Source organism: Salmo salar, chromosome ssa12, assembly GCF_905237065.1.
Source record: "Salmo salar chromosome ssa12, Ssal_v3.1, whole genome shotgun sequence".
Taxonomy (NCBI): Eukaryota; Metazoa; Chordata; class Actinopteri; order Salmoniformes; family Salmonidae; genus Salmo; species Salmo salar.
This window is the reverse complement of record NC_059453.1, coordinates 93,602,216-93,629,733: the sequence shown is the minus strand read 5'-3', so window position 1 is coordinate 93,629,733 and position 27,518 is coordinate 93,602,216. Positions and strand designations below refer to the sequence as shown.

General features: G+C 44.7%; 2 protein-coding genes across 2 annotated transcripts in view; one reads left to right on the top strand and one right to left on the bottom strand.

Moving 5' to 3' along the window:
* The first annotated feature begins 420 nt into the window (after nt 1-420).
* On the top strand, nt 421-11,974 carry zgc:171566. Its single transcript, XM_014134057.2, has 8 exons — nt 421-1,048; nt 1,780-1,945; nt 2,095-2,179; nt 2,521-2,659; nt 3,309-3,415; nt 4,811-4,901; nt 5,398-5,535; nt 11,420-11,974. The coding sequence occupies exons 1-8, from the start codon at nt 946-948 to the stop codon at nt 11,539-11,541; spliced, it is 951 nt and encodes a 316-aa protein (XP_013989532.1). The 5' UTR covers nt 421-945; the 3' UTR covers nt 11,542-11,974.
* Nucleotides 11,975-14,527: 2,553 nt separating this feature from the next.
* Nucleotides 14,528-27,518, bottom strand: part of LOC106566198 (podocalyxin-like protein 2) — a 30,500-nt gene continuing 17,509 nt past the window's right edge. The window contains exons 4-10 of the mRNA XM_045692148.1: nt 21,798-22,064; nt 20,733-21,358; nt 19,207-19,281; nt 17,209-17,365; nt 16,935-16,996; nt 16,247-16,426; nt 14,528-15,546 (exon numbers count right to left, since the gene is read on the bottom strand). Of these exons, the coding sequence (XP_045548104.1) occupies nt 15,316-15,546; nt 16,247-16,426; nt 16,935-16,996; nt 17,209-17,365; nt 19,207-19,281; nt 20,733-21,358; nt 21,798-22,064 (1,598 nt within the window). The 3' untranslated portion in view covers nt 14,528-15,315. The remainder of the gene's footprint in view (nt 15,547-16,246; nt 16,427-16,934; nt 16,997-17,208; nt 17,366-19,206; nt 19,282-20,732; nt 21,359-21,797; nt 22,065-27,518) is intronic.

Below are 27,518 nucleotides of genomic sequence, written 5' to 3'. Positions count from 1 at the left end.
ACAGTAGTGGTGCATGGGTAAAATCACTGGGGAAGCCAAGCCAGGGGGGAAAAGACATTTTACAACCTATATGTTGTGATAATTGTGATGTCCATCCTCTTAGGCCAGGGGCACAATGTATGAATTTATGGTTGGATCCGATTCACCAATATAATCATAGGCCAGTACGGATAATTAAGTAAAACCACAAGTCCGAGATGCAACAATTCAAATGTTCTTCTGTCATTGACGTTTGGTTTGATGTGATGTGATTGGATTGAAGCCAAATCCAAACTGGCTTCCCTTGACATTGTTTTGGGGGGGGTGCACCAGGATCATTTACAGTTCAGCTTGCTCAATTTAGCTCAACGCTGATTGGCTGTTATTGTACATTTTGTTCATCAAGGGAGGCCAAAATGCTATGTGGCTTCGCTTGCATTGAATGCAATACTCTTTTTGACAAGACTGCAATCAGATAGATGGGCTGGCTACACATAGAGAGACAGAGGGGCGCTGTTTCGCTCGCTCGGTGCTTTCTCTGGTATGATACGTTTATCCTCTTGTCATTATTTTATGTTTTTTTTCTTGGTTAATGTTTTGGCGAAGCCTGGCTTCTCTTGATATCCATGAATACACGCCACTGAAATAGCATAATTTTGCCTCTCGTGTTATAGCCTGGTTGAAATATGTCGCATGTCCACACGATTTTTGTCATTCGGTGAGTTTTCATAATTGCACACGTGACTGAAATCGATTTTTGACGCGTCCCCCGCCACGCGCGAAGAGAATCGATAGGTTTCTACTGTAGGGATTCCGCGTCACATAACTGCAGTAGACTACAGCCTCTTCATTCTCACTGGTACCACCATCACATACCGCGCTGCTGATCAGTTAAGCAGGAGAACTAGTGTCTGCGAATTTTAGCGTGTTTTATTTTATGTTGGTGTGGTAGGCTACCCCAGGGGAATGAGTCCTCCGTTTGCGGTTCTTGCGGTGCTGGCCGCTTGCCTTTGCGGTGTGCCTCTGCTGGTGGTTTGTAGTGACCATCTAAATTACAGACCCATCATCGGTAAGTCCTTCCGAATCAGTCTATAGGTTGAATTTGTATGTATGAGAGTGTAGCTGGAATGTTCCTTATGTGCTGCTGCTGTTAATGTGTTATTCTAGAATGTTCTGGGAACATTATCGGAGCCTACCAATTCCAACATGAAATTGTCAATTTTTCTAGGAAGTGAAACAAGAGAAACTCACTTCAGAATGTCATCATAGATTTGATCAATTTTATACAAATATATTTCATATTTTTCACTGATCAACGTGAATCCTCATGTAGCCATTGCAGAGTTATAGACAGTCTTCTCAATATTTCGCCTTCTAAAAAGCATGTTATTTAGAAATGCCTATATATATCGGCTAAGTAGCAAAATAGTCTATTGAAATCGCCTATAGACGTTGTTAATCAAGTGTAGACAGAGAGAGGACAGTTAAGAAGAATGATGAGTCTGTGAGATGATGATGATGGCTGTATATATTAACCACACCTGTCTTCACAGTAACCTTTTAACCCTATCCATCAGCTTTAAAGCAAACCCAACTGGAGGGTTTGTTGCTGTTTTTTGTTGTTTTTCAAAGGAATATGGCCTTGTGTTGTTGTAAGTCATGTCCAAGCCAGAACTGGCCAGGAGCCTGGCTCCTGTTTCTGTAGCGTGAGGCAACTTAATGTACAACTACACCCACCTAGACATGCTGCTAGTCTTGTTGTTTTGTTGTAGTGTAATGGAAAGTGTATTGTTATTTCAGGGATCCTGGCTCAAGAGAATATAGTGGGAGACCCTCATGCTCGGGGATCCTCCTACATCGCTGCTTCCTATGTAAAGTACTTGGAAAGTGCTGGAGCCAGAGTTGTTCCCATAAGAATACACCAAACGGATGAAGAATATGAGAAGATATTTAACTCAATAAACGGGTGAGTGAAATTATTGCTCACTTATTATGTTACTGTAAAGAGATTCCTTCATCGAAAATTAATTAAAATGCCAGGGACTATATGCAATTATGAATAATTCTGATTTCAATTTGATTGCTTGATTCTGATTGGTTGATTGGTTGTTTTAGGTTGCTGCTACCAGGAGGGGACGTAGATCTGGAGACGTCCCAGTTCAGTCGATTGTCAAAGATCTTCTATGATCTGGCTATCAAGGTACATAATATAATCAATGTCTCAATTCCATACCCACCAAAATGCAATTTGGTTTTTATCCCTCCATTGACGATGGCTGTTTTTGAATTGTTTTCAGTAACTATATAACGGTTTCAAAGAACGAATCTATCGTTTTAAATGTTGAATATACTGTTTGGTAGCCACAGTTTAATTAAGACTGCTCCCTACCCCTTTCCCTTGTCTCTAACCTTTCTATAAACAGTGTAGTTAGTGGTGGAGCGTCCACTATATTGCTTCCACCTGTTGAGCAACACCTGTTGGGCAGAACTCCGGTTGATTCGTGGTCCTCTTTTGTCGTTGTCTTCCTCTACTCCATGCAGGCCAACGATGCGTCTGATTACTTCCCTATTTGGGGTACGTGCCAAGGTCTACAGCAGATGACAGTACTGACCAGCAACAAGAACCTTCTGACTTTAACAGACACCAAGGCTGTGGCCCTGCCTCTCACATTCACCCCAGGTCAGAGACCACACCGTGTTTCTGCACACTTTATGAGTAAAGGCCTATGTTTGTCTATAAATATTGATATTGTGCCTTGTACACTGCACAGACCGAAGTTTCTCCTCATAGGAGTACAGGGCCGTGTTCATTTGGGCAGCAAATAGAAAGAAAAACGTAACGTTTTTCCATTGCTTGACTAAATGATAGGGGGAAAAAAGGTTCCCTGGACCAAAAGAAACTGAACATTGGTCTTGACAAAACATTTTTGGCCTTTAAAACTACAATCTGCAGGTGAAATAATAACAAAGCGGGCACCCCAGCGGCCACCACTGTTTTGATAAAAAGCTGAGGGATGGGCCTGGAGAAATGTAACTACTCTCAGATTCACAGCCAGCGTTATGGATACAAGGCCTGACCATCCATGATATAGTATAGATTTACCACGTGTTGAGGCTATACAGTGTTTGTTTACATTCACATTGTTTACAAACATTGGAGAAAAACAAGTTTATATTCTGGGTTCTGATTGGGTACGACAGGCATTTTATACGTTTTATATTCTTCAAGAATCAATGGGTGTATATATCATTCATTTACAAGTCCAAAAACATATGTATCAACTAAGGATTCAAGCTTTTAATATTCTAGTTATCTTTGTTTACCACAGCTTCACAGAACAGCCGTCTGTTCAAGGCCTTCCCCGGTAGCCTGCTACAGTCTCTGTCAGAGGACAACATCACCTCCAACTTCCACAGCTGGAGTCTGTCGCTACAGGTACTGTCTGATGACGTCAATAAACACGCATGAATATGTCTCTGGTACTGTCTGACTGCTGGCTGACTTGTTTTAGGTCTAATAGACTTGTTTTTAAGGAAGGAAATATTTTATAGAATTAAAATGCTTTTTTAATAATTTTTTTATGGATTTGTTTTATTTTTATGGACTGCTGCGTTTCGGCAGCATGGTATTCGTCAGGGTGAAGGCAGTGCTGCCAAAACAACACATCAGTTCTAAGGAGTTTGTTACATTGAACATGCCATACAAATCCTCGTTTTTTGATGACCAATGAACCCCTTTTTACCAAAGAGCAGCTATCTACAGAGCCCTAATATTGCCCTATCAGTGCTTTCTTCCTTCTCTTTTCTACAAGAATGATTCTGTATGTGAATTATTCAACTTGTCAAACCACTGAGCTGTAAGTGTAATACCACCTCAAGCAGTCTCGTTCCGAGAATATCTGAAGACTTGTTTGAATGTTTGTGCGTCAGAGTTACCGTGTACAGATTACCTCAACTAGCCCCCAACGACATGTACAGATTACCTCAACTAGCCCCCAACGACATGTACAGATTACCTCAACTAGCCCCCAACGACATGTACAGATTACCTCAACTAGCCCCCAACGACATGTACAGATTACCTCAACTAGCCCCCAACGACATGTACAGATTACCTCAACTAGCCCCCAGCGACATGTAGAAATGACCTCAACTAGCCCCCAGCTACATGTAGAAATGACCTCAACTAGCCCCCAGCTACATGTAGAAATGACCTCAACTAGCCCCCAGCTACATGTAGAAATGACCTCAACTAGCCCCCAGCTACATGTAGAAATGACCTCAACTAGCCCCCAGCTACATGTAGAAATGACCTCAACTAGCCCCCAGCTACATGTAGAAATGACCTCAACTAGCCCCCAGCTACATGTAGAAATGACCTCAACTAGCCCCCAGCTACATGTAGAAATGACCTCACTTCGCCCCCACCTACATGTACAGATTACCTCAACTAGCCTGTACCCCTGCACATTGACTCGGTACCGGTGACCCCTGTATATAGCCTCATTATTGTTATTGTGTTACTTTTTATTATTACTCTTTATTTTATTCTACTTGGTAAATATTTTCTTCTTCTTGAACTGCACTGTTGGTTAAGGGCTTGTAAGTAAAGCATTTCACGGTAAAGTCTACACCTGTTGTATTCATGCGCATGTGGCAAATAAAATTTGATTTGAATATATCTTGTCCTATACCTTTTAGACATTTCAGTTCTCCTGTTTCCTAGACTAGAGCAAAAAATTAAATAAAAAAAGTATTTCTCAGCAACAATGTAACCTGTTTAATTCCGGAACATTCCAAAATAACTAAATGTAATGATTCATGTCACCAGAACTACAGCCGGAATGCCAAACTGAAACGTTTCTACAAGATTCTGACCACCAATACAGACGGCAGGAGAGAGTTCATTTCTACCATGGAAGGTACTGTACGGTGTCTTGAGCATGGCTAGAGTGACTTTAGTCACAAGGTTAATTTGGCTGCCAAATGTTGTCGGCGTTACTGGTAGGACTTATCACTTTTCAGCTGATATCTGTTAAGCTGGTTCTTGGACAAACGTTTTACTGTATTTGAACACACTGTTTACTGTAGGTAAACATTATGTAACCATGGGATCCCTGCAGCTGGGTGTAGGTGTGTGTGTGTGCAATAATTCACAAGCAGGGTATGTTGATTCACACGTATTCAACTCGTGGGTGATGTTTTTACAAATACATTCACTTCAGTGTGTTGATTTTTATCAATCGGTCAGACTCCAGGTCCTAGTCAGCCACACTGTACATGGAGACTACAGTGATCTGTTTTTCTCTTGTAGTGAATCCCTGTCTGTTTTCTACTGTCTAATGACTATGCTGTAACGAGGACCTAGAGTTGTTCTAGTATATATATATGTTCTCATGTCTGTTTCTCTTGTTCTAGCATACCACTATCCATTCTATGCTGTCCAGTGGCATCCTGAGAAGAGTCCCTTTGAGTGGGTCGATAAGCCAGGTATGGTCCACTCTGCTGCCTCCGTCAGAGCATCCTTCTACACAGCACTCTTCTTTGTCTCCGAGGGTGAGTTATTTTAGTCCACTTTTCTTTAAGCAGGCAAATCAGTTAAGAACAACGCTGGCCCGGTGAGTGACTGTACAGTTATTGGACTGTACGACGCTGGCCCGGTGGATGACTGTACAGTTATTGGACTGTACGACGCTGGCCTGGTGAGTGACTGTAGATTAGTTATTGGACTGTACAACGCTGGCCTGGTGAGTGACTGTAGATTAGTTATTGGACTGTACGACGCTGGCCTGGTGAGTGACTGTACAGTTATTGGACTGTACGACGCTGGCCTGGTGAGTGACTGTAGATTAGTTATTGGACTGTACGACGCTGGCCTGGTGAGTGACTGTAGATTAGTTATTGGACTGTACGACGCTGGCCCGGTGAGTGACTGTAGATTAGTTATTGGACTGTACGACGCTGGCCTGGTGAGTGACTGTAGATTAGTTATTGGACTGTACGACGCTGGCCCGGTGAGTGACTGTAGATTAGTTATTGGACTGTACGACGCTGGCCTGGTGAGTGACTGTAGATTAGTTATTGGACTGTACGACGCTGGCCTGGTGAGTGACTGTAGATTATTTATTGGACTGTACGACGCTGGCCTGGTGAGTGACTGTACAGTTATTGGACTGTACGACGCTGGCCTGGTGAGTGACTGTAGATTAGTTATTGGACTGTACGACGCTGGCCTGGTGAGTGACTGTAGATTAGTTATTGGACTGTACGACGCTGGCCCGGTGAGTGACTGTACAGTTATTGGACTGTACGACGCTGGCCTGGTGAGTGACTGTAGATTAGTTATTGGACTGTATGACGCTGGCCTGGTGAGTGACTGTAGATTAGTTATTGGACTGTACGACGCTGGCCTGGTGAGTGACTGTGGATTAGTTATTGGACTGTACGACGCTGGCCTGGTGAGTGACTGTGGATTAGTTATTGGACTGTACGACGCTGGCCCGGTGAGTGACTGTAGATTAGTTATTGGACTGTACGACGCTGGCCTGGTGAGTGACTGTAGATTAGTTATTGGACTGTACGACGCTGGCCCAGTGAGTGACTGTAGATTAGTTATTGGACGGTACGACGCTGGCCTGGTGAGTGACTGTAGATTAGTTATTGGACTGTACGACGCTGGCCCGGTGAGTGACTGTAGATTAGTTATTGGACTGTACGACGCTGGCCTGGTGAGTGACTGTAGATTAGTTATTGGACTGTACGACGCTGGCCCGGTGAGTGACTGTAGATTAGTTATTGGACTGTACGACGCTGGCCTGGTGAGTAACTGTAGATTAGTTATTGGACTGTACGACGCTGGCCTGGTGAGTGACTGTAGATTAGTTATTGGACTGTACGACGCTGGCCTGGTGAGTGACTGTACAGTTATTGGACTGTACGACGCTGGCCTGGTGAGTGACTGTACAGTTATTGGACTGTATGACGCTGGCCTGGTGAGTGACTGTACAGTTATTGGACTGTACGACGCTGGCCTGGTGAGTGACTGTAGATTAGTTATTGGACTGTACGACGCTGGCCTGTTGAGTGACTGTAGATTAGTTATTGGACTGTACGACGCTGGCCTGGTGAGTGACTGTACAGTTATTGGACTGTATGACGCTGGCCTGTTGAGTGACTGTACAGTTATTGGACTGTATGACGCTGGCCTGGTGAGTGACTGTACAGTTATTGGACTGTACGACGCTGGCCTGGTGAGTGACTGTAGATTAGTTATTGGACTGTACGACGCTGGCCCGGTGAGTGACTGTAGATTAGTTATTGGACTGTACGACGCTGGCCCGGTGAGTGACTGTAGATTAGTTATTGGACTGTACGACGCTGGCCCGGTGAGTGACTGTAGATTAGTTATTGGACTGTACGACGCAGGCCCGGTGAGTGACTGTAGATTAGTTATTGGACTGTACGACGCTGGCCTGGTGAGTGACTGTAGATTAGTTATTGGACTGTATGACGCTGGCCTGGAGAGTGACTGTAGATTAGTTATTGGACTGTATGACGCTGGCCCGGTGAGTGACTGTAGATTAGTTATTGGACTGTACGACGCTGGCCTGGTGAGTGACTGTAGATTAGTTATTGGACTGTACGACGCTGGCCTGGTGAGTGACTGTAGATTAGTTATTGGACTGTACGACGCTGGCCTGGTGAGTGACTGTACAGTTATTGGACTGTACGACGCTGGCCCGGTGAGTGACTGTACAGTTATTGGACTGTATGACGCTGGCCTGGTGAGTGACTGTAGATTAGTTATTGGACTGTACGACGCTGGCCTGGTGAGTGACTGTAGATTAGTTATTGGACTGTACGACGCTGGCCTGGTGAGTGACTGTAGATTAGTTATTGGACTGTACGACGCTGGCCTGGTGAGTGACTGTAGATTAGTTATTGGACTGTACGACGCTGGCCCGGTGAGTGACTGTAGATTAGTTATTGGACTGTACGACGCTGGCCCGGTGAGTGACTGTAGATTAGTTATTGGACTGTACAACGCTGGCCTGGTGAGTGACTGTAGATTAGTTATTGGACGGTACGACGCTGGCCTGGTGAGTGACTGTAGATTAGTTATTGGACGGTACGACGCTGGCCTGGTGAGTGACTGTAGATTAGTTATTGGACTGTACGACGCTGGCCTGGTGAGTGACTGTAGATTAGTTATTGGACTGTACAACGCTGGCCTGGTGAGTGACTGTAGATTAGTTATTGGACTGTACGACGCTGGCCTGGTGAGTGACTGTACAGTTATTGGACTGTACGACGCTGGCCTGGAGAGTGACTGTAGATTAGTTATTGGACTGTATGACGCTGGCCTGGTGAGTGACTGTAGATTAGTTATTGGACTGTATGACGCTTGCCTGGTGAGTGACTGTACAGTTATTGGACTGTACGACGCTGGCCTGGTGAGTGACTGTAGATTAGTTATTGGACTGTACGACGCTGGCCTGGTGAGTGACTGTAGATTAGTTATTGGACTGTACGACGCTGGCCCGGTGAGTGACTGTACAGTTATAGGACTGTACGACGCTGGCTGGAAATATCACATTTAAATAAGTATTCTAACCCTTTACTCAGTACTTTGTTGAAGCACCTTTGGCAGCGATTACAGCCTCAAGTCTTCTTGGGTATGACGCTACAAGCTTCGGCACACCTGTATTTGGGGAGTTTCTCCCATTCTTCTCTGCAGATTCTCTCAAGCTCTGTCAGGTTGGATGGGGAGCGTCGCTGCACAGCTATTTTCAGGTCTCTCCAGAGATGTTCAAGTCCGGGCTCTGGCTGGGCCAGTCAAGGACATTCAGAGACTCCTATGTTGTCTTGGCTGTGTTGTTGTCCTGTTGGAAGGTGAACCTTCAACCCAGTCTGAGGTCCTGAGCACTCTGGAGCAGGTTTTCCTCAAGGATCCCTCTGTACTTTTCTCAGTTCATCTTTCCCGTCTCCCATTCCCTGCTGCTGAAAAACATCCCCACAGCATGATGCTACCAACACCATGCTTCACCGTAGGGACGGTGCCAGGTTTCCCCCACCATGCTTCACCGTAGGGATGGTGCCAGGTTTCCTCCACCATGCTTCACCATAGGGATGGTGCCAGGTTTCCTCCAGATGTGATGCTTCGGCTTTCAGGCCAAAGAGTTCAATCTTGGTTTCATCAGACCAGAGAATCTTGTTTCTCATGGTCTGAGAGTCCTTAGGGCTCTTTTGGCAAACTCCAAGCGGGCTGTCATGTGCCTTTTACTGAGGAGTGGCTTCTGTCTGGCCCCTCTACCATAATGGCCTGGTTGGTGGAGGAGTGCTGCAGAGATGGTTGTCCTTCTGGAAGGTTCTCCCATCTCCACTGAGGAGCTCTGGAGCTCAGTCAGTGACCATTGGGTTCTTGGTCACCTCCCTGGTTTTTGCTCTGACATGCGCTGTCAACTGTGGGACATTATATAGACAGGTGTGTGCCTTTCCAAATGATGTCCAATCAATTGAATTTACCACAGGTGGACTCAAATCAAGTTCTAGAAACATCAATGGAAACAGGATGCACCTGAGCTCATTTTCGAGTCTCATAGCAAAATATCAGAATGCTTATGTAAATAAAGTATTTTTTTTTTTCTTTTTAATACATTTGCAAACATTTCTAAACCTGTTTTTACTTTGTCATTATGGGGGTATTGTGATGTCATTATGGGGCTATTGTGACGTCATTATGGGGGTATTGTGTGTAGATTGAGGGGGGGATTTAAAAATGTTTTTATTTTAGAATAAGGCTGTAACGTAACAAAATGTGGACATAGTCAAGGGTCTGAATACTGAATGAACTGTGTATGACACTATCCTGCTCCTACATGGGTTTCTGTTTAGCCAACTCCGTATTATTGTAATGCAACAGTATGGTTGGTTACAACAACACATATACACTGAACAAAAAATATTAACGTAAGTATTGGTCCCATGTTTCATTTTATTCTGAAATAAAAGATCCCAGAAATGTTCTACACACGCAAGAAGCTTATTTCTCTCATATGTTGTACACACATTTGTGTACATCCCTGTTAATGAGCATTTCTTCTTGACCAAGATAATCCAACCACCTGACAGGTGTGGCATATCAAAAATCTGATTAAATGGCATGATCATTACACAGGTGCCCCTTGTGCTGGGGACAAAAGGCCACTCTAAAATGTGCAGTTTTGTCACACAATACAATGCCACAGATGTCTCAAGTTTTGATGGAGCGTGGCAATTTTGGCATTTGGGAATGTCCACCAGAGCTGTTGCCAGAGAAATGTAATGTTAATTTTTCTACCATAAGCCACCTCCGTCATTTTTTGAGAATTTGGCAGTACGTCCAACCGGCCTCACAACCGCAGACCACGTGTAACCACGCCAGCGCAGGACCTCCACATCCAGTATTTGCACACTAAATAATTTCTGCACAAACTGTCCGACACCGTCTCAGGGTAGCTCATTTGTATGCTAATCACCAAGGTCTTGACCTGACTGCAGTTCGGCATCGTCACCGACTTCAGTGGGCAAATGCTGACCTTCGATGGCCACTGGCACGCTGGAGAAGTGTGCTCTTCATGAATAAATTCCAGTTTCAACTGTACCGGGCAGACGGTGTGTATGGCGTTTGTGTGGGTGAGCGGTTTAATGATGTCAACATTGTGAACAGAGTGCCCCATGGTGGAGGTGGGGTTATGGTATGGGAAGGCATAAACTACAGACAACGAACACAATTTTGTATTTTATCAATGGCAATTTGAATGCACAGAGATAACGTGACGAGATCTTGAGGCCCATTGTCGTGCCATTCATCCGCTGCCATCACCTCATGTTTCAGCATGATAACGCACAGCCCCATGTCACAAGAATCTGTACACAATTACTGGAAGCTGAAAATGTCCCAGTTCTTCAATGGCCTGCATACTCACCAGACATGTCACCCATTGAGCATGTTTGGGATGCTCTGGATCAACGTGTACGACTAATGTTACCAGTTCCAATATCCAGCAACTTTGCACAGCCATTGAAGAGGAGTGGGACAACATTCCACACGCCACAATCAACAACCTGATCAACTCTATACGAAGGAGATGTATAGCGCTGCATGAGACAAATGGTGGTCACACCAGATACTGACTGGTTTTCTCATCCAAACTATCTGTGACCCAACAGATGCATATCTGTATTCCCAGTCATGTGAAATCCATAGATTAGGGCCTAATTTCATGTATTTCAATTGGCTGTTTTCCTTTTATATAAACTTTAACTCAGTGAAATCTTTGAAATTGTTGCATTTATATTTCTATTCAGTGTAGTAGGCCTATAGATCTGGGAGTATGCTAGCGTTTTAAACACAGTTGGCTAATATCTCCTGTTGTTCTACTCATCCTCCTGTTCACAGCCATGAAGAATCGTCACAAGTTCTCTTCAGCCAGTGAGGAGGAGAGGGCTCTCATCTACAACTATTCTCCTGTATTCACAGGTCTAGATGGTATATTTGTGCAAAATTATTACTTTGATTAGATTTAACAATTGATTATAGTCTCTTTAAAACTGTAAAATAAACTGCATTTGTATTTGAGCTCTGATTAGCTGTAAAAAATAAATAAAAATGTTTTGGATCAGTGTTTATTGCAGTTGTTGCTGTTAGATGATCCTAAAAATGTTACTTTTCTTTTTTACTTGGTTTGGAGTCTTGATGTGTTTTTAAAAATGTTGAAATATATTGGATGTAAAGATATTAATGGGAAAATATGTACATTCTTACTGCCATTATGACAACTTGACTGTAACGTCTGAAAACAGAACGAAACTGCCTGCACACGAATGCAAAAAGTATTCTGAATTAATCTGTTTGTAATGCATTGATAGCACATTTTAGTGCCATCACAATAGTGTTTTTATTGTTTACTCACCCATGTGTCAAACTAATGGACAATAAAGTCTGCAAACAAAACCTTGTTGACATTATTTCTTATATATTGGGCCAGTCAGTTGGCATCAAGCCATCATCAATATGTGCTTGAATATTCAGATTCAAGCACATTATATACAAGTAGCTCCAGAATGGGGAGGTTTTCTATAGTATACACTAGATGGCGCAATTGTATAATATTTCAATATCATGTAGGCTTCAAGCAATCTGCCTTTCTGACTATATAAGTCCGACCAAAGCAGCATTTCAAAAAATGTTTATTTTTCCATACATTACATGATACATAGATAACAAAACAGTGAAAAATGAAAACTAACATGAATACAAAGTTTCACACAAAATAATGTACATTTTATAAATCAAAATAACAAAGATACAGTATACTTCTAAACTTCTCTCCAGCCAACTCTCACTCGATGTTAGCAATGGAACCTGGGGATTATTCTTATACAAATGACATACGAGAAACTTGACATTTTAACGCTACTGAGCTGCTCATACGATAGAGACAACAGTGCAGGAGCAATACAAAGAGCAGCCCACACACAGCCCTACGGCTGGTTTCCAATAAGCCTAGTCTTGGACTAAAACATTTTCAATTGAGATTTGCCATTAATAACGACAATGAAACTGAGTTCAAACCCACCAATCCTGAACATCAGGACCTTATTCTCTGAACTTTCCCGGGTCGTGTTCATTAGTGAACGCAATGTAAAATTGCTTTAAATTGTTTGTTTTTTTACGAACGTTTGTTATTGGACCAGATCCAACAAGTCCTTCCCTGATTGTCAGTTTTCTTCCGTTTGGTGCCTTAATGAACACAACCCTGGAGCGGTCAACCGTCCAATACAGATTTTAAAGAGCACATTGTGGCTATCTGCTTGTCTAGTGCAAAATAAAACAAACAGGAGGGGAAAGCGTTAGTTTAGTACCACAGGAGGTTGCAGAGGGGAAGACAGCTATTCATGTCTGGAATGGAGTAAATGGAGTGGTATCAAACACATGGAAACCTGGTGTTTTGATGTTCCATTTCTTCTGTTCCAGCCATTACTATGAGCCCGTCCTCCCTAATTAAGGTGCCACCAACCACCTGTGTTTAGTAGCTTATCCCTACCATATAAAATTTGACTATTCTTTGGATGATTTCACACACACACAACACAGTTTTAGCTTGTATTACGGATTTAAGCATTTCAAACACCTCTAGGCTAAGCACAGTGTACGCTATGAGAGATGTGAGTCTATCTCGGTGATATTGATCTCTCTCAAAAAGATCTGAGCTCTATAGCTGACTGCAGACAAAAAAAAAAAACATTTCCCACCATTTTGAAGTAGAGACAATACTGTCAGGCAGAGAAGATATATTTAAACTACAGTATGTCATTAGCTTCGGTGCCTCAGCAGAAATACTAGCAGCATGACTTTACATTCGTATTTACAGGCCTTCTACAGCACATAGCCGAAAACATTATTTGCTGTGCTTATGATAAATTAATATATATATGTATATATATATAATTGTAGGTACTTTAGCCAATCCCTTGTTTGTTACCATGCCACAGCAGCCAGAGATCAGTTTGCTAAAGCAATCAGATCAGGCAACCAAGCTAGTTATTTTGCTAACTCAGTCTTGATTGTAAGGAGGCTGGGAATTAACGGATGCTTCCAAATGATTGTGTGACTTTGAACTAAGATCGGTGTGAACAGACCAGATACAGAAAAAGCCATTCCAACTTTACATCATAAAGAATAGCTAGCACAAAGAGTTTAACTCTGCATTCAACATGGTCAAATAAATACAGTATTCTAACATCAGTAGTTCAACTACGAACATTCATACACGTAACAGAGGGACACCACCTCTATTCGCTTCAATATCAACGTTTCATTATTCTGAAAAGTCCCTGTAGCTGTACAGTGTTAAGTAATAGATGTGAATCATGCTTAGTTGACAAAAGGAAAGGAAAGCAGAGTAGATGATCAAGTCCATATCATAATCATAGTCAATTGATAAAACATCTAAGTAGCTTTAATAAGTTGTTTAAGTGACTTCTGATTACTATACTTTGTCTTTCTGTACTGAACAAAAAAAATATAAAACGCAACATGTAACAATTTCAACGATTTTACTGAGTTACAGTTCATATAAGGAAATCGGTCAATTGAAATAAATTCGTTAGAACCCTAATCTATGGATTTCACATGACTGGGCAGGGGCGCAGCCATGGGTTGGCGTAGAAGGGCATAGGCCCACCCACTAGGGAGCCAGGCCCACCCACTGGGGAGCAAGGCCCAGCCAATAAGATTGAGTTTTTCCTCACAAAAGGGCTTTATTAGAGACAGAAATACTCCTCAGTTTCATCAGCTGTCCGGGTGGCTGGTCTCAGACGATCTCTCAGGTGAAGAAGACGGATGTGGAGGTCCTGGGCTGGCGTGGTTACACGTGGTCTGCGGTTGTCAGGCCGCTTGGACATTCTGCCAAATTCTCTAAAACGACGTTGACGGTGGCTTATGGTAGAGAAATGAACATTCAATTCTCTGACAACAGCTCTGGTTTAGAGTGGCCTTTTATTGTCCCCAGCACAAGCTGTACCTGTGTACTGATCATGCTGTTTAATCAGCTTTTTGATATGCCACACCTGTCAGGTGGATGGATTACTTTGTCAAAGGAGAAATGCTCACTAGCAGGACTATAAACAAATTTGTGCACAAAATTTGAGAGAAATACGCTTTTTTGTGTGTATGGAAAATTTCTGGGATCTTTATTTCAGCTCATGAAACATGGGACCAACACTTTACATGTTGCGTTTATATTTTTGCTCAGTATAATTTGACAGCCGATGCATTCACATGAGTTCTCTTTCTAGCCTAGTCCGACTCCCAGATCTGTTTGTGCTGTCTTGCCACGCCAAATGTGACAGTGACCATAGAAGTTGGCAAGACACACAAACAGATCTGGGTCCAGGCTACCTTTTCCACCCTCCTTCTCCTCTTCCACTCTTCTTCTCTCTACTAAAGGTGTGTATCCTCTTCCACTCTTCTTCTCTCTACTAAAAGGTGTGTATCCTCTTCCACTCTTCTTCTCTCTACTAAAAGGTGTGTATCCTCTTCCACTCTTCTTCTCTCTACTAAAAGGTGTGTATCCTCTTCCACTCTTCTTCTCTCTACTAAAAGGTGTGTATCCTCTTCCACTCTTCTTCTCTCTACTAAAAGGTGTGTATCCTCTTCCACTCTTCTTCTCTCTACTAAAAGGTGTGTATCCTCTTCCACTCTTCTTCTCTCTACTAAAAGGTGTGTATCCTCTTCCACTCTTCTTCTCTCTACTAAAAGGTGTGTATCCTCTTCCACTCTTCTTCTCTCTACTAAAGGTGTGTATCCTCTTCCATATTATCCTCTTCCTTCCCTCCAGGTTTGTTGACCAGGACCTGCCAGCCACTGCTCCCTCCCTCCCCCCCCGACCCAGCCGTCAGTCCGTTGGCGTGACGGTGTTTCTTCTCCTGCATCTCTGGCTGCCCCCCCCTGTCACTCGTCACATCCAGGGTAGGGTTGTCATGGCAGCCGTTCTCCACAAAATGGAATTCCTCGCCTCGAGTCTTGGGAGGGAAAGGAGAAGAAAGAGGAGAAGTTTCTACATAATCAAAACATAACGTTTGAAATAATTTTAGCGTGGGACTCCCGAGTGGCACAGTGGTCGAAGGCACTGCATCGCAGTGCTAGCTGTACCACTAGAGATCCTGGGTTCGAGTCCAGGCTCTGTCGCAGCCAGCTGCGACCAGGAGACCCATGGGACAGCGCACAATGTTGTACACAATTGGCCCGTGCACAATTGGCCCAGCGTCATCCGGGTAGGGGAGGGTTTGGCCGACACTAGCGACTCCTGTGGCGCAGTGCACACTGACACGGTCACCAGGTGTACGGTGTTTCCTCTGACACATTGGTGCGGCTGGCTTCCGGGTTAAGTGGGCATTGTGTCAAGAAGCAGTGCGGCTTGGTTGGGTCGTGTTTAGGAGGACGCACCGCTCTCGACCTTCGCCTCTCCTGAGTCCGTACGGGAGTTGGTAGTTACAAGACTGTAACTACCAATTTAATACCACGAAATTGGGGGAAAAAAAGGCTAAAAAGAAAATAATAATAATAAATTTACAAGAAATTGAATAATTGAGCGTGGGGAGAGTAACATCATAATTCATCCATCAATCAATCAATTCAATGTTATTCATTTAGCCCTTATTTTTTTTTTACAACAACATTGTCACAAAGTGCTTTGCAGCACTATAGTAAATCTACACCTACCATAGTCTTGATCTTAGGCAGGCGTCTCTGCCAGAAGATATAGATGAGACCAGATGCGATGATGACCACACAGACAGAACCTATGATCACCAGGACCACAAACAGCTTCCCGTAGTCGCTACGCATCTGACTGGGTCTGGAGTGACAGGTGTTAGCACTGCTGTAGTTCTGGATACCGATCTGGAACCAGACACATGGAACAGTTCACTTTCATTCAGACAGATGAATTACTAACCTGGTCCAAGATGTGCTGCAATTTGTTTTTTGTTGTTTTTTTTTAAATCAGTTGATACGATGGACTGAGACCAGGCTGACCAATTTACAACCTTACACAAAGTCAGAAGGATCGGAAGGATCCAATTTACAACCTTACACAAAGTCAGAAGGATCGGAAGGATCCAATTTACAACCTTACACAAAGTCAGAAGGATCGGAAGGATCCAATTTACAACCTTACACAAAGTCAGAAGGATCGGAAGGATCCAATTTACAACCTTACACAAAGTCAGAAGGATCGGAAGGATCCAATTTACAACCTTACACAAAGTCAGAAGGATCGGAAGGATCCAATTTACAACCTTACACAAAGTCAGAAGGATCGGAAGGATCCAATTTACAACCTTACACAAAGTCAGAAGGATCGGAAGGATCCAATTTACAACCGTACATAGAAACCGACGGATCTTACCTCGTGTAAACCTCTCCTGATTTCTCCTAACATTGACAACATGTCCTTGGTGGCAATAACTCCTAAAAGACAGTCAGAAATCACACAAAAATTGTACTAAAAATCACACAAGTGAGCAACTCCCTGTGTTTGAGACATCTACGTGTATATCTTCATATAATTTGACCAAGTTTGGCTCGGGATCACATATTTCACAGAATTTCTATGAAACCTAGGTTTGAGAGCTTGACTGCAATGAGAAAGTGGGGCCCCGGCTCTCTGATTTATCTGGTACCGTGCTCGCTGGCCAGCGTGATGAGCAGCTGGTGGTCCTGTCTGGTGGGTTTAGAGAGAGAGATGAGCCAGGAACCCTGAGGACTGTTCATCTTCCTAGAGAAGGCTGTCTCTAGCAGCTCCAAGAGCCGGTCTCCACTCTCCACACGGAAGTCATCCTGAACATAACACAACAGGAGAGGTCAGAGGTTACAGTGAAAAACAAAGGGGCATCAGGTGGCCTGTTTGTTGTCAGATCTGTAGTTAGTCGTATAGAGGATCTAGCTGAAACAAGGACAGGAGGATAAGGTAGAAACAAACAGACAGTCAAAATATGCAACTGTTTAACATACAAAATGGTATTCTGTGAGAAAAAAATTTTTAAAGTTGTACGGTGATGACTCATGCTGTATGGAATAAATCAACGTTCTATCTGCCTGCCAACTACGCTGTTGAACTAATCATGCTCCTTTGAGGAGCTGCTGTTTTGTGGATCAGAGGGTTTCTGTCTTCCTCCCTGCTGGGTAGTTGTGATTACTCTGCAGCGGTTGGCGTGACAACCAAAAAGGTCACATTGATTATAATTGCACGGCTTTGTGTTGTTTCCATGGTGACGGAGGAGGGAGGGGGGGGGATGAGGGTGGGGGGGTGGAGAGGAGGGCGGTGAGGAGAATGTTGTAAACCGACTGTCAGAGGAAAGAAAGGGCTCCTGGGTTGTCTCACAGTGAAAGGGCTCCTGGGTTATCTCACGGTGAAAGGGCTCCTGGGTTATCTCACAGTGAAAGGGCTCCTGGGTTATCTCACGGTGAAAGGGCTCCTGGGTTATCTCACAGTGAAAGGGCTCCTGGGTTGCCTCACAGTGAAAGGGCTCCTGGGTTATCTCACGGTGAAAGGGCTCCTGGGTTATCTCACAGTGAACGGGCTCCTGGGTTGTCTCACAGTGAACGGACTCCTGGGTTATCTCACAGTGAAAGGGCTCCTGGGTTGCCTCACAGTGAAAGGGCTCCTGGGTTATCTCACGGTGAAAGGGCTCCTGGGTTATCTCACAGTGAACGGGCTCCTGGGTTGTCTCACAGTGAACGGACTCCTGGGTTATCTCACGGTGAAAGGGCTCCTGGGTTATCTCACGGTGAAAGGGCTCCTGGGTTATCTCACGGTGAAAGGGCTCCTGGGTTGCCTCACAGTGAAAGGGCTCCTGGGTTGTCTCACAGTGAAAGGGCTCCTGGGTTATCTCACAGTGAAAGGGCTCCTGGGTTGCCTCACAGTGAAAGGGCTCCTGGGTTATCTCACGGTGAAAGGGCTCCTGGGTTATCTCACGGTGAAAGGGCTCCTGGGTTGTCTCACAGTGAACGGACTCCTGGGTTATCTCACGGTGAAAGGGCTCCTGGGTTATCTCACGGTGAAAGGGCTCCTGGGTTATCTCACGGTGAAAGGGCTCCTGGGTTGCCTCACAGTGAAAGGGCTCCTGGGTTGTCTCACAGTGAAAGGGCTCCTGGGTTATCTCACGGTGAAAGGGCTTATGGGTTATCTCACAGTGAAAGGGCTCCTGGGTTGCCTCACAGTGAAAGGGCTCCTGGGTTATCTCACGGTGAAAGGGCTCCTGGGTTATCTCACAGTGAACGGGCTCCTGGGTTGTCTCACAGTGAATGGACTCCTGGGTTATCTCACGGTGAAAGGGCTCCTGGGTTATCTCACGGTGAAAGGGCTCCTGGGTTGCCTCACAGTGAAAGGGCTCCTGGGTTGTCTCACAGTGAAGGACAACAATGGAGCTGTCTGGATCTATAGCCTGGTTAGACCAGAATGTACGCTACACTCACTATAGATTCACTAGTGTTCAGGCTGGTTTAACCATCTAATGGCATCACGTCATGCCCTATTGATTCAATTACACATTTACCAAAAATCAGAACTTTATCCAACGAATGATTCTAAGAAACATCAGCAATACAGTTCTGCAATATTACGATCCTAAAATATCTTTATGATGTCACCTGGTGGCTAGACCCGTTGTGGTACTCACACAGTCAACGTTGTCTGACATGTTGAGGATGACGTACCCCTTCCCAGCCAGATCGCTCCAGTCCACACAGATCACCTGGCGGTTACATTAAGAGAGGAGGTGAAAAGGAAGTTAGTAAAAGGCTGTCAAACCAATCACAAACTTCAAAAAATATATCTGGGGCTGAGTGATACACAGTTCCATAGTGTAACCGATTGGGTTCAAACCAGTCTCCTGTGTGTCACGAGAACGCCGAACTAAAGTTTGAGCATTACCTCAGGGGGCTAACAAGTCTTCAGGCAAGGCTCAGTCCTCATATGATCCTAGTTTACTGAACCTCCTCCACTACATTAGAGATTAGAGATACTACTGAACCTCCTCTACTACATTAGAGATTAGAGATACTACTGAACCTCCTCCACTACATTAGAGATACTACTGAACCTCCTCTACTACATTAGAGATACTACTGAACCTCCTCCACTACATTAGAGATTAGACATACTACTGAACCTCCTCCACTACATTAGAGATTAGAGATACTACTGAACCTCCTCTACTACATTAGAGATTAGACATACTACTGAACCTCCTCCACTACATTAGAGATTAGACATACTACTGAACCTCCTCTACTACATTAGAGATTAGAGATACTACTGAACCTCCTCTACTACATTAGAGATAAGACATACTACTGAACCTCCTCCACTACATTAGAGATTAGAGATACTACTGAACCTCCTCTACTACATTAGAGATTAGAGATACTACTGAACCTCCTCTACTACATTAGAGATTAGACATACTACTGAACCTCCTCCACTACATTAGAGATTAGAGATACTACTGAACCTCCTCTACTACATTAGAGATTAGAGATACTACTGAACCTCCTCCACTACATTAGAGATTAGACATACTACTGAACCTCCTCCACTACATTAGAGATTAGACATACTACTGAACCTCCTCCACTACATTAGAGATTAGAGATACTACTGAACCTCCTCTACTACATTAGAGATTAGAGATACTACTGAACCTCCTCCACTACATTAGAGATTAGACATACTACTGAACCTCCTCCACTACATTAGAGATTAGAGATACTACTGAACCTCCTCCACTACATTAGAGATTAGAGATACTACTGAACCTCCTCTACTACATTAGAGATTAGAGATACTACTGAACCTCCTCTACTACATTAGAGATTAGAGATACTACTGAACCTCCTCTACTACATTAGAGATTAAGAGATTAGACATACTACTGAACCTCCTCCACTACATTAGAGATTAGACATACTACTGAACCTCCTCCACTACATTAGAGATTAGACATACTACTGAACCTCCTCCACTACATTAGAGATTAGACATACTACTGAACCTCCTCCACTACATTAGAGATTAGAGATACTACTGAACCTCCTCCACTACATTAGAGATTAGACATACTACTGAACCTCCTCCACTACATTAGAGATTAGACATACTACTGAACTTCCTCCACTACATTAGATATTAGAGATACTACTGAACCTGCTGTATCCCCTGTGAGTAGTGTGCACCATGGAGGAGCTCTGTCTCTGTTAACAGCTCTGTTCCTCCATGCCTGACCGCCTGCTCCTCCTCTTCATTCCTCCTTTCCTCCTCCTTCCTCCTCTCCTGCTGCTGCCTCTGCTCCTTCTCCTGGATCTCCTCGTCCTCCGGACGGTCCCATGAATCCTCTGTGAAGTCGACCGTGGGCGCCAGAGACGCCAAGGGGACTGTGGTCAGGGGAGAGATCTCCCCTCCTCTCCCTGCTCTTCCCGAGTCACTCCTAGGTCCTCCAAGGACCACTGCCTCCTCTTCCTCCTCCACCACCTCCTCCTCCTGGTCTTCTGTATGGGTGTTGTCCGACTGGAGAGGCGCAAGACTGGGGAAGACACCCACCTCTGGGAGGGTTGGTCTGGAGGTGGAGGCATCAGGCTCAGAGGTGGAACTCTCCCTCTCCTCCTCCTCCTCCTCCTCCTCCTCCTCCTCATCTGCTATCTCTACCTCCACTGTGTCTTCAGGAGTTGATTGTGAACCCCCGTACACTGGGACGTATTGGGGATCTAAGGTGGTTGACTCTACAGGAACCAGAGGGTCAGCAGCAGGGGTGTTGGTGGTGGGGGTGGTGGGGGTATTGGGGGTGGTGGTGGTGGGGTGGTGGGGTTGGAGGTGGTGGTACTGGGGGTGGGGTTGTTGGTGGTGGGGGTGGTGGGGGTATTGGGGGTGGTGGTGGTGGTGGGGGTGGGGTTGTTGGGGGTGGGGTGTTGGTGGTGGGGGTGGTGGGGGTATTGGGGGTGGTGGTGGTGGGGGGTGGGGTTGTTGGGGGTGGGGGTGGTGGTGGTGGGGGTGGTGGTGTTGGAGGTGTTGGAGGTGGTGGTACTGGGGGTGGGGTTGTTGGTGGTGGGGGTGGTGGGGGTATTGGGGGTGGTGGTGGTGGTGGGGGTGGGGTTGTTGGGGGTGGGGGTGTTGGTGGTGGGGGTGGTGGGGGTATTGGGGGTGGTGGTGGTGGTGGTGGGGTGGGGTTGTTGGGGGTGGGGGTGGTGGTGTTGGAGGTGTTGGAGGTGGTGGTACTGGGGGTGGGGTTGTTGGGGGTGGGGGTGGTGGTGGTGGTGGTGGTGGTGGTGGTGTTGGAGGTGTTGGTGTTGGAGGTGTTGGAGGTGGTGGTAGGCAGGTCCTGCCTCTGGCCGTAGCCAGCCTCCAGTGGGACGTCGCTGGACTCTCTCTCCATCTCCCATAGCTCCCGCTCCTGCTTCTCCACCGCATCCAGAACGGTGTGATTTCCCTTTCTGGGTTCCTCCATAGGAGAGGTGGAGGTCTGGGAGAGGGTCTGACTGTAACCTGAGACGAACAAGAAGAAATGGTAGTACTTGACTTTACAGTACAGGGATGACCAGGTATTTACTAGTACACACAGTCATAACCTATGATTTATTATAATGAACTTAGGAACGCTCCTTAACTCTGTGTTGTGACGTATGTCAGTGTGACTGGGACAGATGTATTATCCACAACACAGACAGACTGTCAATCCCTAGTGTTGCTTGATTTACAATAGACTGGGTGGCACCCTCCCCCCGATACAGTCACACTGACATATGATGTACATATAGAACCGCTTTCTCGGACACAAATCAAATCCATTTTTTAATTGGTGACATACACATGTTTTGCAGATGTTATTGCAGGTGTAGCGAAATGCTTGTGTTTCTAGCTTCGACAGTGCAGTAATATCTAACAAGTAATATCTAACAATTTCACAACGTATACCCAATACACACAAATCCAAGTAAAGGAATGTAATTAAGAATATATAAATATATGGACGGGCAACGTCAAAGCGGCATAGACTAAGATACAGTAGAATAGAATACAGTATATACATATGAGATGAGTAATGCAAGTATGTTAACATTATTAAAGTGACTAGTTTTCCATTTATTACAGTGGCCAGTGATTTCAAGTCGATGTATATAGGGCAGCAGCCTCTAAGGTGCTCGTGACAGCCATTGTCTCCTATTATTGACTGATAGGGCTACTACTCAGTCATCGGCTTCATCAATAAGTGCATCGATGATGTCGTCTCCACAGTGACTGTCCGTACATATCCCAACCAGAAGCCATGGATTACAGGCAACATTCGCATCAAGCTAAAGGCTAGAGCTTACGCTTTCAAGGAGCGGGAGACCAATTCCGGACGCTTATAAGAAATCGCGCTATGCCCTCAGACGAACCATCAAACAAGCAAAGCGTCAATACAGGGTTAAGATTGAATCCTACTACACCGGCTCTGACGTTCATCGGACGTGGCAGGGCTTGAAAACTATTACGGACTACAAAGCTGTCCAGTGACGCGAGCCTACCAGATGAACTAAATGCCTTTTATGCTCGCTTGGAGGCAAGCAACACTGAAGCATGCATGAGAGCACCAGCTGTTCCGGACGACTGTGCGATAACACTCCAGGTAGCCGATGTGAACAAAACCTTTAAACAGGTCAACATTCACAAAGCCGCTGGGCCAGACGGATTACCAGGACGTGTACTCAAAGCATGCGCTGACCAACTGTCAAGTGTCTTCACTGACATTTTCAACCTCTCCCTGACCGAGTCTGTAATACCTACATGTTTCAAGCAGACCACCATAGTCCCTGTGCCCAAGGAAGCGAAGGTAACCTGCCCCGTGGCACTCACATCGGTAGCCATGAAGTGCTTTGAAAGGCTGGTCATGGCTCACATCAACAGCATCCTCCTGGACACCCTAGACCCATTCTAATTCGCATACCGCCCCAACAGATCCACAGATGACGCAATCTCAATCGCACTCCACACTGCCCTTTCTCACCTGGACAAAAGGAACACCAATGTGAGAATGCTGTTCATTGACTACAGCTCAGAGTTCAACACCATATTGCCCACGAAGCTCATCACTAAGCTAAGGACTCTGCGACTAAACACCTCCCTCGGCAACTGGATCCTGGACTTCCTGACGGGCTGCCCCCAGGTGGTAAGAGTAGGCAACAACACGTCTGCCACGTTGATCTTTAACACTGTGGCCCCTCAGGGGTGTGTACTTAGTCCCCTCCTGTATTCCCTGTTCACCCACGACTGCATGGCCAAACACGACACCAACACCATCATTAAGTTTGCTGACGACACAACAGTGGTAGGCCTGATCACCGACAACTATGAGATGGCCTATAGGGAGGAGGTCAGAGAACTGTCAGTGTGGTGCCAGGACAACAACCCCTCGGTCAATGTGAGCAAGACAAAGGAGCTGATTTTGGACCACAGGAAAAGGCAGGCCGAACAGGCCCCCATTAACATCAATGGGGCTGTAGTGGAGCGGGTCGAGAGTTCCTTGGCGTCCACATCCCCAACGAACTATCATGGTCCAAACATACCAAGTCAGTCGTGAAGAGGGCACGAAACAAACCTTTTCCCCCTCAGGAGACTGAAAAGATTTGGCATGGGTCCCCAGATCCTCAAAAGTTTCTACAGCTGCACCATCGAGAGCATCCTGACCGGTTGCATCACCGCCTGGTATGGCAACGGCTCGGCATCTGACCGTAAGGCGCTACAGAGGGTAGTGCGAATGGCCCAGTACATCACTGGGGCCAAGCTTCCTGCCATCCAGGACCGGACAGTTTACATTGACCCCCCCTCCCTTTTGTACACTGCTGCTACTAGCTGTTTGTTTGTTATCTACAGCTGAAGTCGGACGTTTACATACACCTTAGCCAAATACATTTAAACTCAGTTTTTCACAATTCCTGACATTTAATCCTAGTAAAAATTCCCTGTTTTAGGTTAGTTAGGATCACCACTTTATTTTAAGAATGTGAAATGTCAGAATAATAGTAGAGAGAATTACTTATTTCAGCTTCTATTTCTTTCATCACATTCCCAGTGGGTCAGAAGTTTACATACACTCAATTAGTACTTGGTAGCATTGCCTTTACATTTTTTCACTTGAGTCAAACGTTTCGGGTAGCCTTCCACAAGCTTCCCACAATAAGTTGGGTGAATTTTGGCCCATTCCTCCTGACAGAGCTGGTGTAACTCAGTCAGGTTTGTAGGCCTCCTTGCTCGCACACGCTTTTTCAGTTCTGCCAACACATTTTCTATAGGATTGAGGTCAAGGCTTTGTGATGGCCACTCCAATACCTTGACTTTGTTGTCCTTAAGCCATTTTGCCGCAACTTTGGAAGTATGCTTGGGGCCATTGTCCATTTGGAAACCCCATTTGCGACCAAGCTTTAAATTCCTGACTGATGTCTGAGATGTTGCTTCAATATATCCACATAATTCTCCTGCCTCATGATGCCATCTATTTTGTGAAGTGCACCTGTCCCTCCTGCAGCAAAGCACCCCCACAACATGATGCTGCCACCCCCGTGCTTCACGGTTGGGATGGTGTTCTTCGGCTTGCAAGCCTCCCCCTTTTTCCTCCAAACATAACGATGGTCATTATGGCCAAACAGTTCTATTTTTGTTTCATCAGACCAGAGGACATTTCTCCAAAATGTACGATCTTTGTCCCCATGTGCAGTTGCAAACCGTAGTCTGGCTTTTTTTAAGGCTGTTTTGGAGCAGTGGCTTCTTCCTTGCTGAGCAGCCTTTCAGGTTATGTCGATATAGGACTCGTTTTACTGTGGATATAGATACTTTTGTATCTGTTTCCTCCAGCATCTTCACAAGGTCCTTTGCTGTTGTTCTGGGATTGATTTGCACTTTTTCGCACCAAAGTACGTTCATCTCTAGGGGACAGAACTCGTCTCCTTCCTGAGTGGTATGATGGCTGCGTGGTCCCATGGTGTTTATACTTGCGTACTATTGTTTGTACAGATGAACGTGGTACCTTCAGGGGTTTGGAAATTGCTCCCAAGGATGAACCAGACTTGTGGAGGTCTACAATTTGTTTTCTGAGGTCGTGGCTGATTTCTTTTGATTTTCCCATGATGTCAAGCAAAGAGGCACTGAGTTTGAAGGTAGGCCTTGAAATACATCCACAGGTACACCTCCAATTGACTCAAATGATGTCAATTAGCCTATCAGAAGCTTCTAAAGCCATGACATAATTTTCTGGAATTTTCCATGCTGTTTAAAGGCACAGTCAACTTAGTGTATGTAAACTTCTGACCCACTGGAATTGTGATACAGTGAATTATAAGTTAAATAATCTGTCTGTAAACAATTGTTGGAAAAATTACTTGTGTCATGCACAAAGTAGATGTCCTAACCGACTTGCCAAAACTATAGTTTGTTAACAAGAAATTTGTGTTGTGGTTGAAAAAAGACTTTTAATGACTCCAACCTAAGTGTATGTAAACTGTTTGCATAAATCCCTTCAGCTCCACCTACATGTACAAATGACCTGGACTAACCTGTACCTGCACATTGACTCGGTACCGGTGACCCCTCTATATAACCTCATTATTGTTATTGTGTTACTTTTTATTATTACTTTTTATTTTATTCTACTTGGTAAATATTTTCTTCTTATTGAACTGCACTGTTGGTTAAGGGCTTGTAAGTAAAGCATTTCACGGTAAAGTCTACACCTGTTGTATTCATGCGCATGTGACAAATAAAGTTTGATTTGATTAAAGATAGACTGATAGGACTATTAAAGATAGCAGACTACCACTGACTGATAGGACTATTAAAGATAGTCTCCTATTTTTGACTGATAGGACTATTAAAGATTGGCGATTTAACCTATAGTCCTGGACTAAAAAGATGTGACAGCATGTCCCGCATGGATTATTTTGTGTCATCCTTTCAGTGATCTCTGGGTTCAGCAGGTTAAAGAGAGTCTTATTACTAAGAAAGAGAGGAGGACAACTGACATCACAACTAGCCTACTACTGTCCTCTACTGTCCTCTACTGTACTGTCCTCTACTGTCCTCTACTGTACTGTCCTCTACTGTACTCTACTGTCCTCTACTGTACTGTACTGTCCTCTACTGTACTGTCCTCTACTGTCCTCTACTGTACTGTCCTCTACTGTACTGTACTGTCCTCTACTGTACTGTACTGTCCTCTACTGTACTGTCCTCTACTGTACTGTACTGTCCTCTACTGTACTGTCCTCTACTGTACTCTACTGTACTGTACTCTACTGTACTGTCCTCTACTGTTCTCTACTGTACTGTCCTCTACTGTCCTCTACTGTACTGTCCTCTACTGTACTGTCCTCTACTGTACTCTACTGTACTGTCCTCTACTGTACTGTACTGTCCTCTACTGTACTGTACTGTCCTCTACTGTACTGTACTGTCCTCTACTGTACTCTACTCTACTGTACTGTACTCTACTGTACTGTACTGTCCTCTACTGTCCTCTACTGTACTCTTCTCTACTGTCCTCTACTGTACTGTACTGTCCTCTCCTCTACTGTCCTCTACTGTACTGTACTCTACTGTACTGTCCTCTACTGTACTGTACTGTACTGTCCTCTACTGTAGTGTCCTCTACTGTCCTCTACTGTACTGTACTGTACTGTCCTCTACTGTACTGTACTCTACTGTCCTCTACTGTACTGTACTCTACTGTCCTCTACTGTCCTCTACTGTACTGTCCTCTACTGTACTGTACTGTCCTCTACTGTACTGTCCTCTACTGTACTGTACTGTCCTCTACTGTACTGTCCTCTACTGTACTGTCCTCTACTGTACTGTGCAATACTGTCCTCTACTGTACTGTACTGTACTGTACTGTCCTCTACTGTACTGTCCTCTACTGTACTCTACTGTACTCTAATCTACTGTACTGTACTGTATTCTACTGTACTG

Coding starts and splice junctions, on each gene's coding strand:
- zgc:171566 (XM_014134057.2), top strand. CDS start 946: ATGAGTCCTCCGTTTGCGGTTCTTGCGGTGCTGGCCGCTTGCCTTTGC. Junction 2,660..3,308: donor GCCTCTCACATTCACCCCAG/GTCAGAGACCAC, acceptor TGTTTACCACAG/CTTCACAGAACAGCCGTCTG. Junction 5,536..11,419: donor ACTCTTCTTTGTCTCCGAGG/GTGAGTTATTTT, acceptor TCCTGTTCACAG/CCATGAAGAATCGTCACAAG.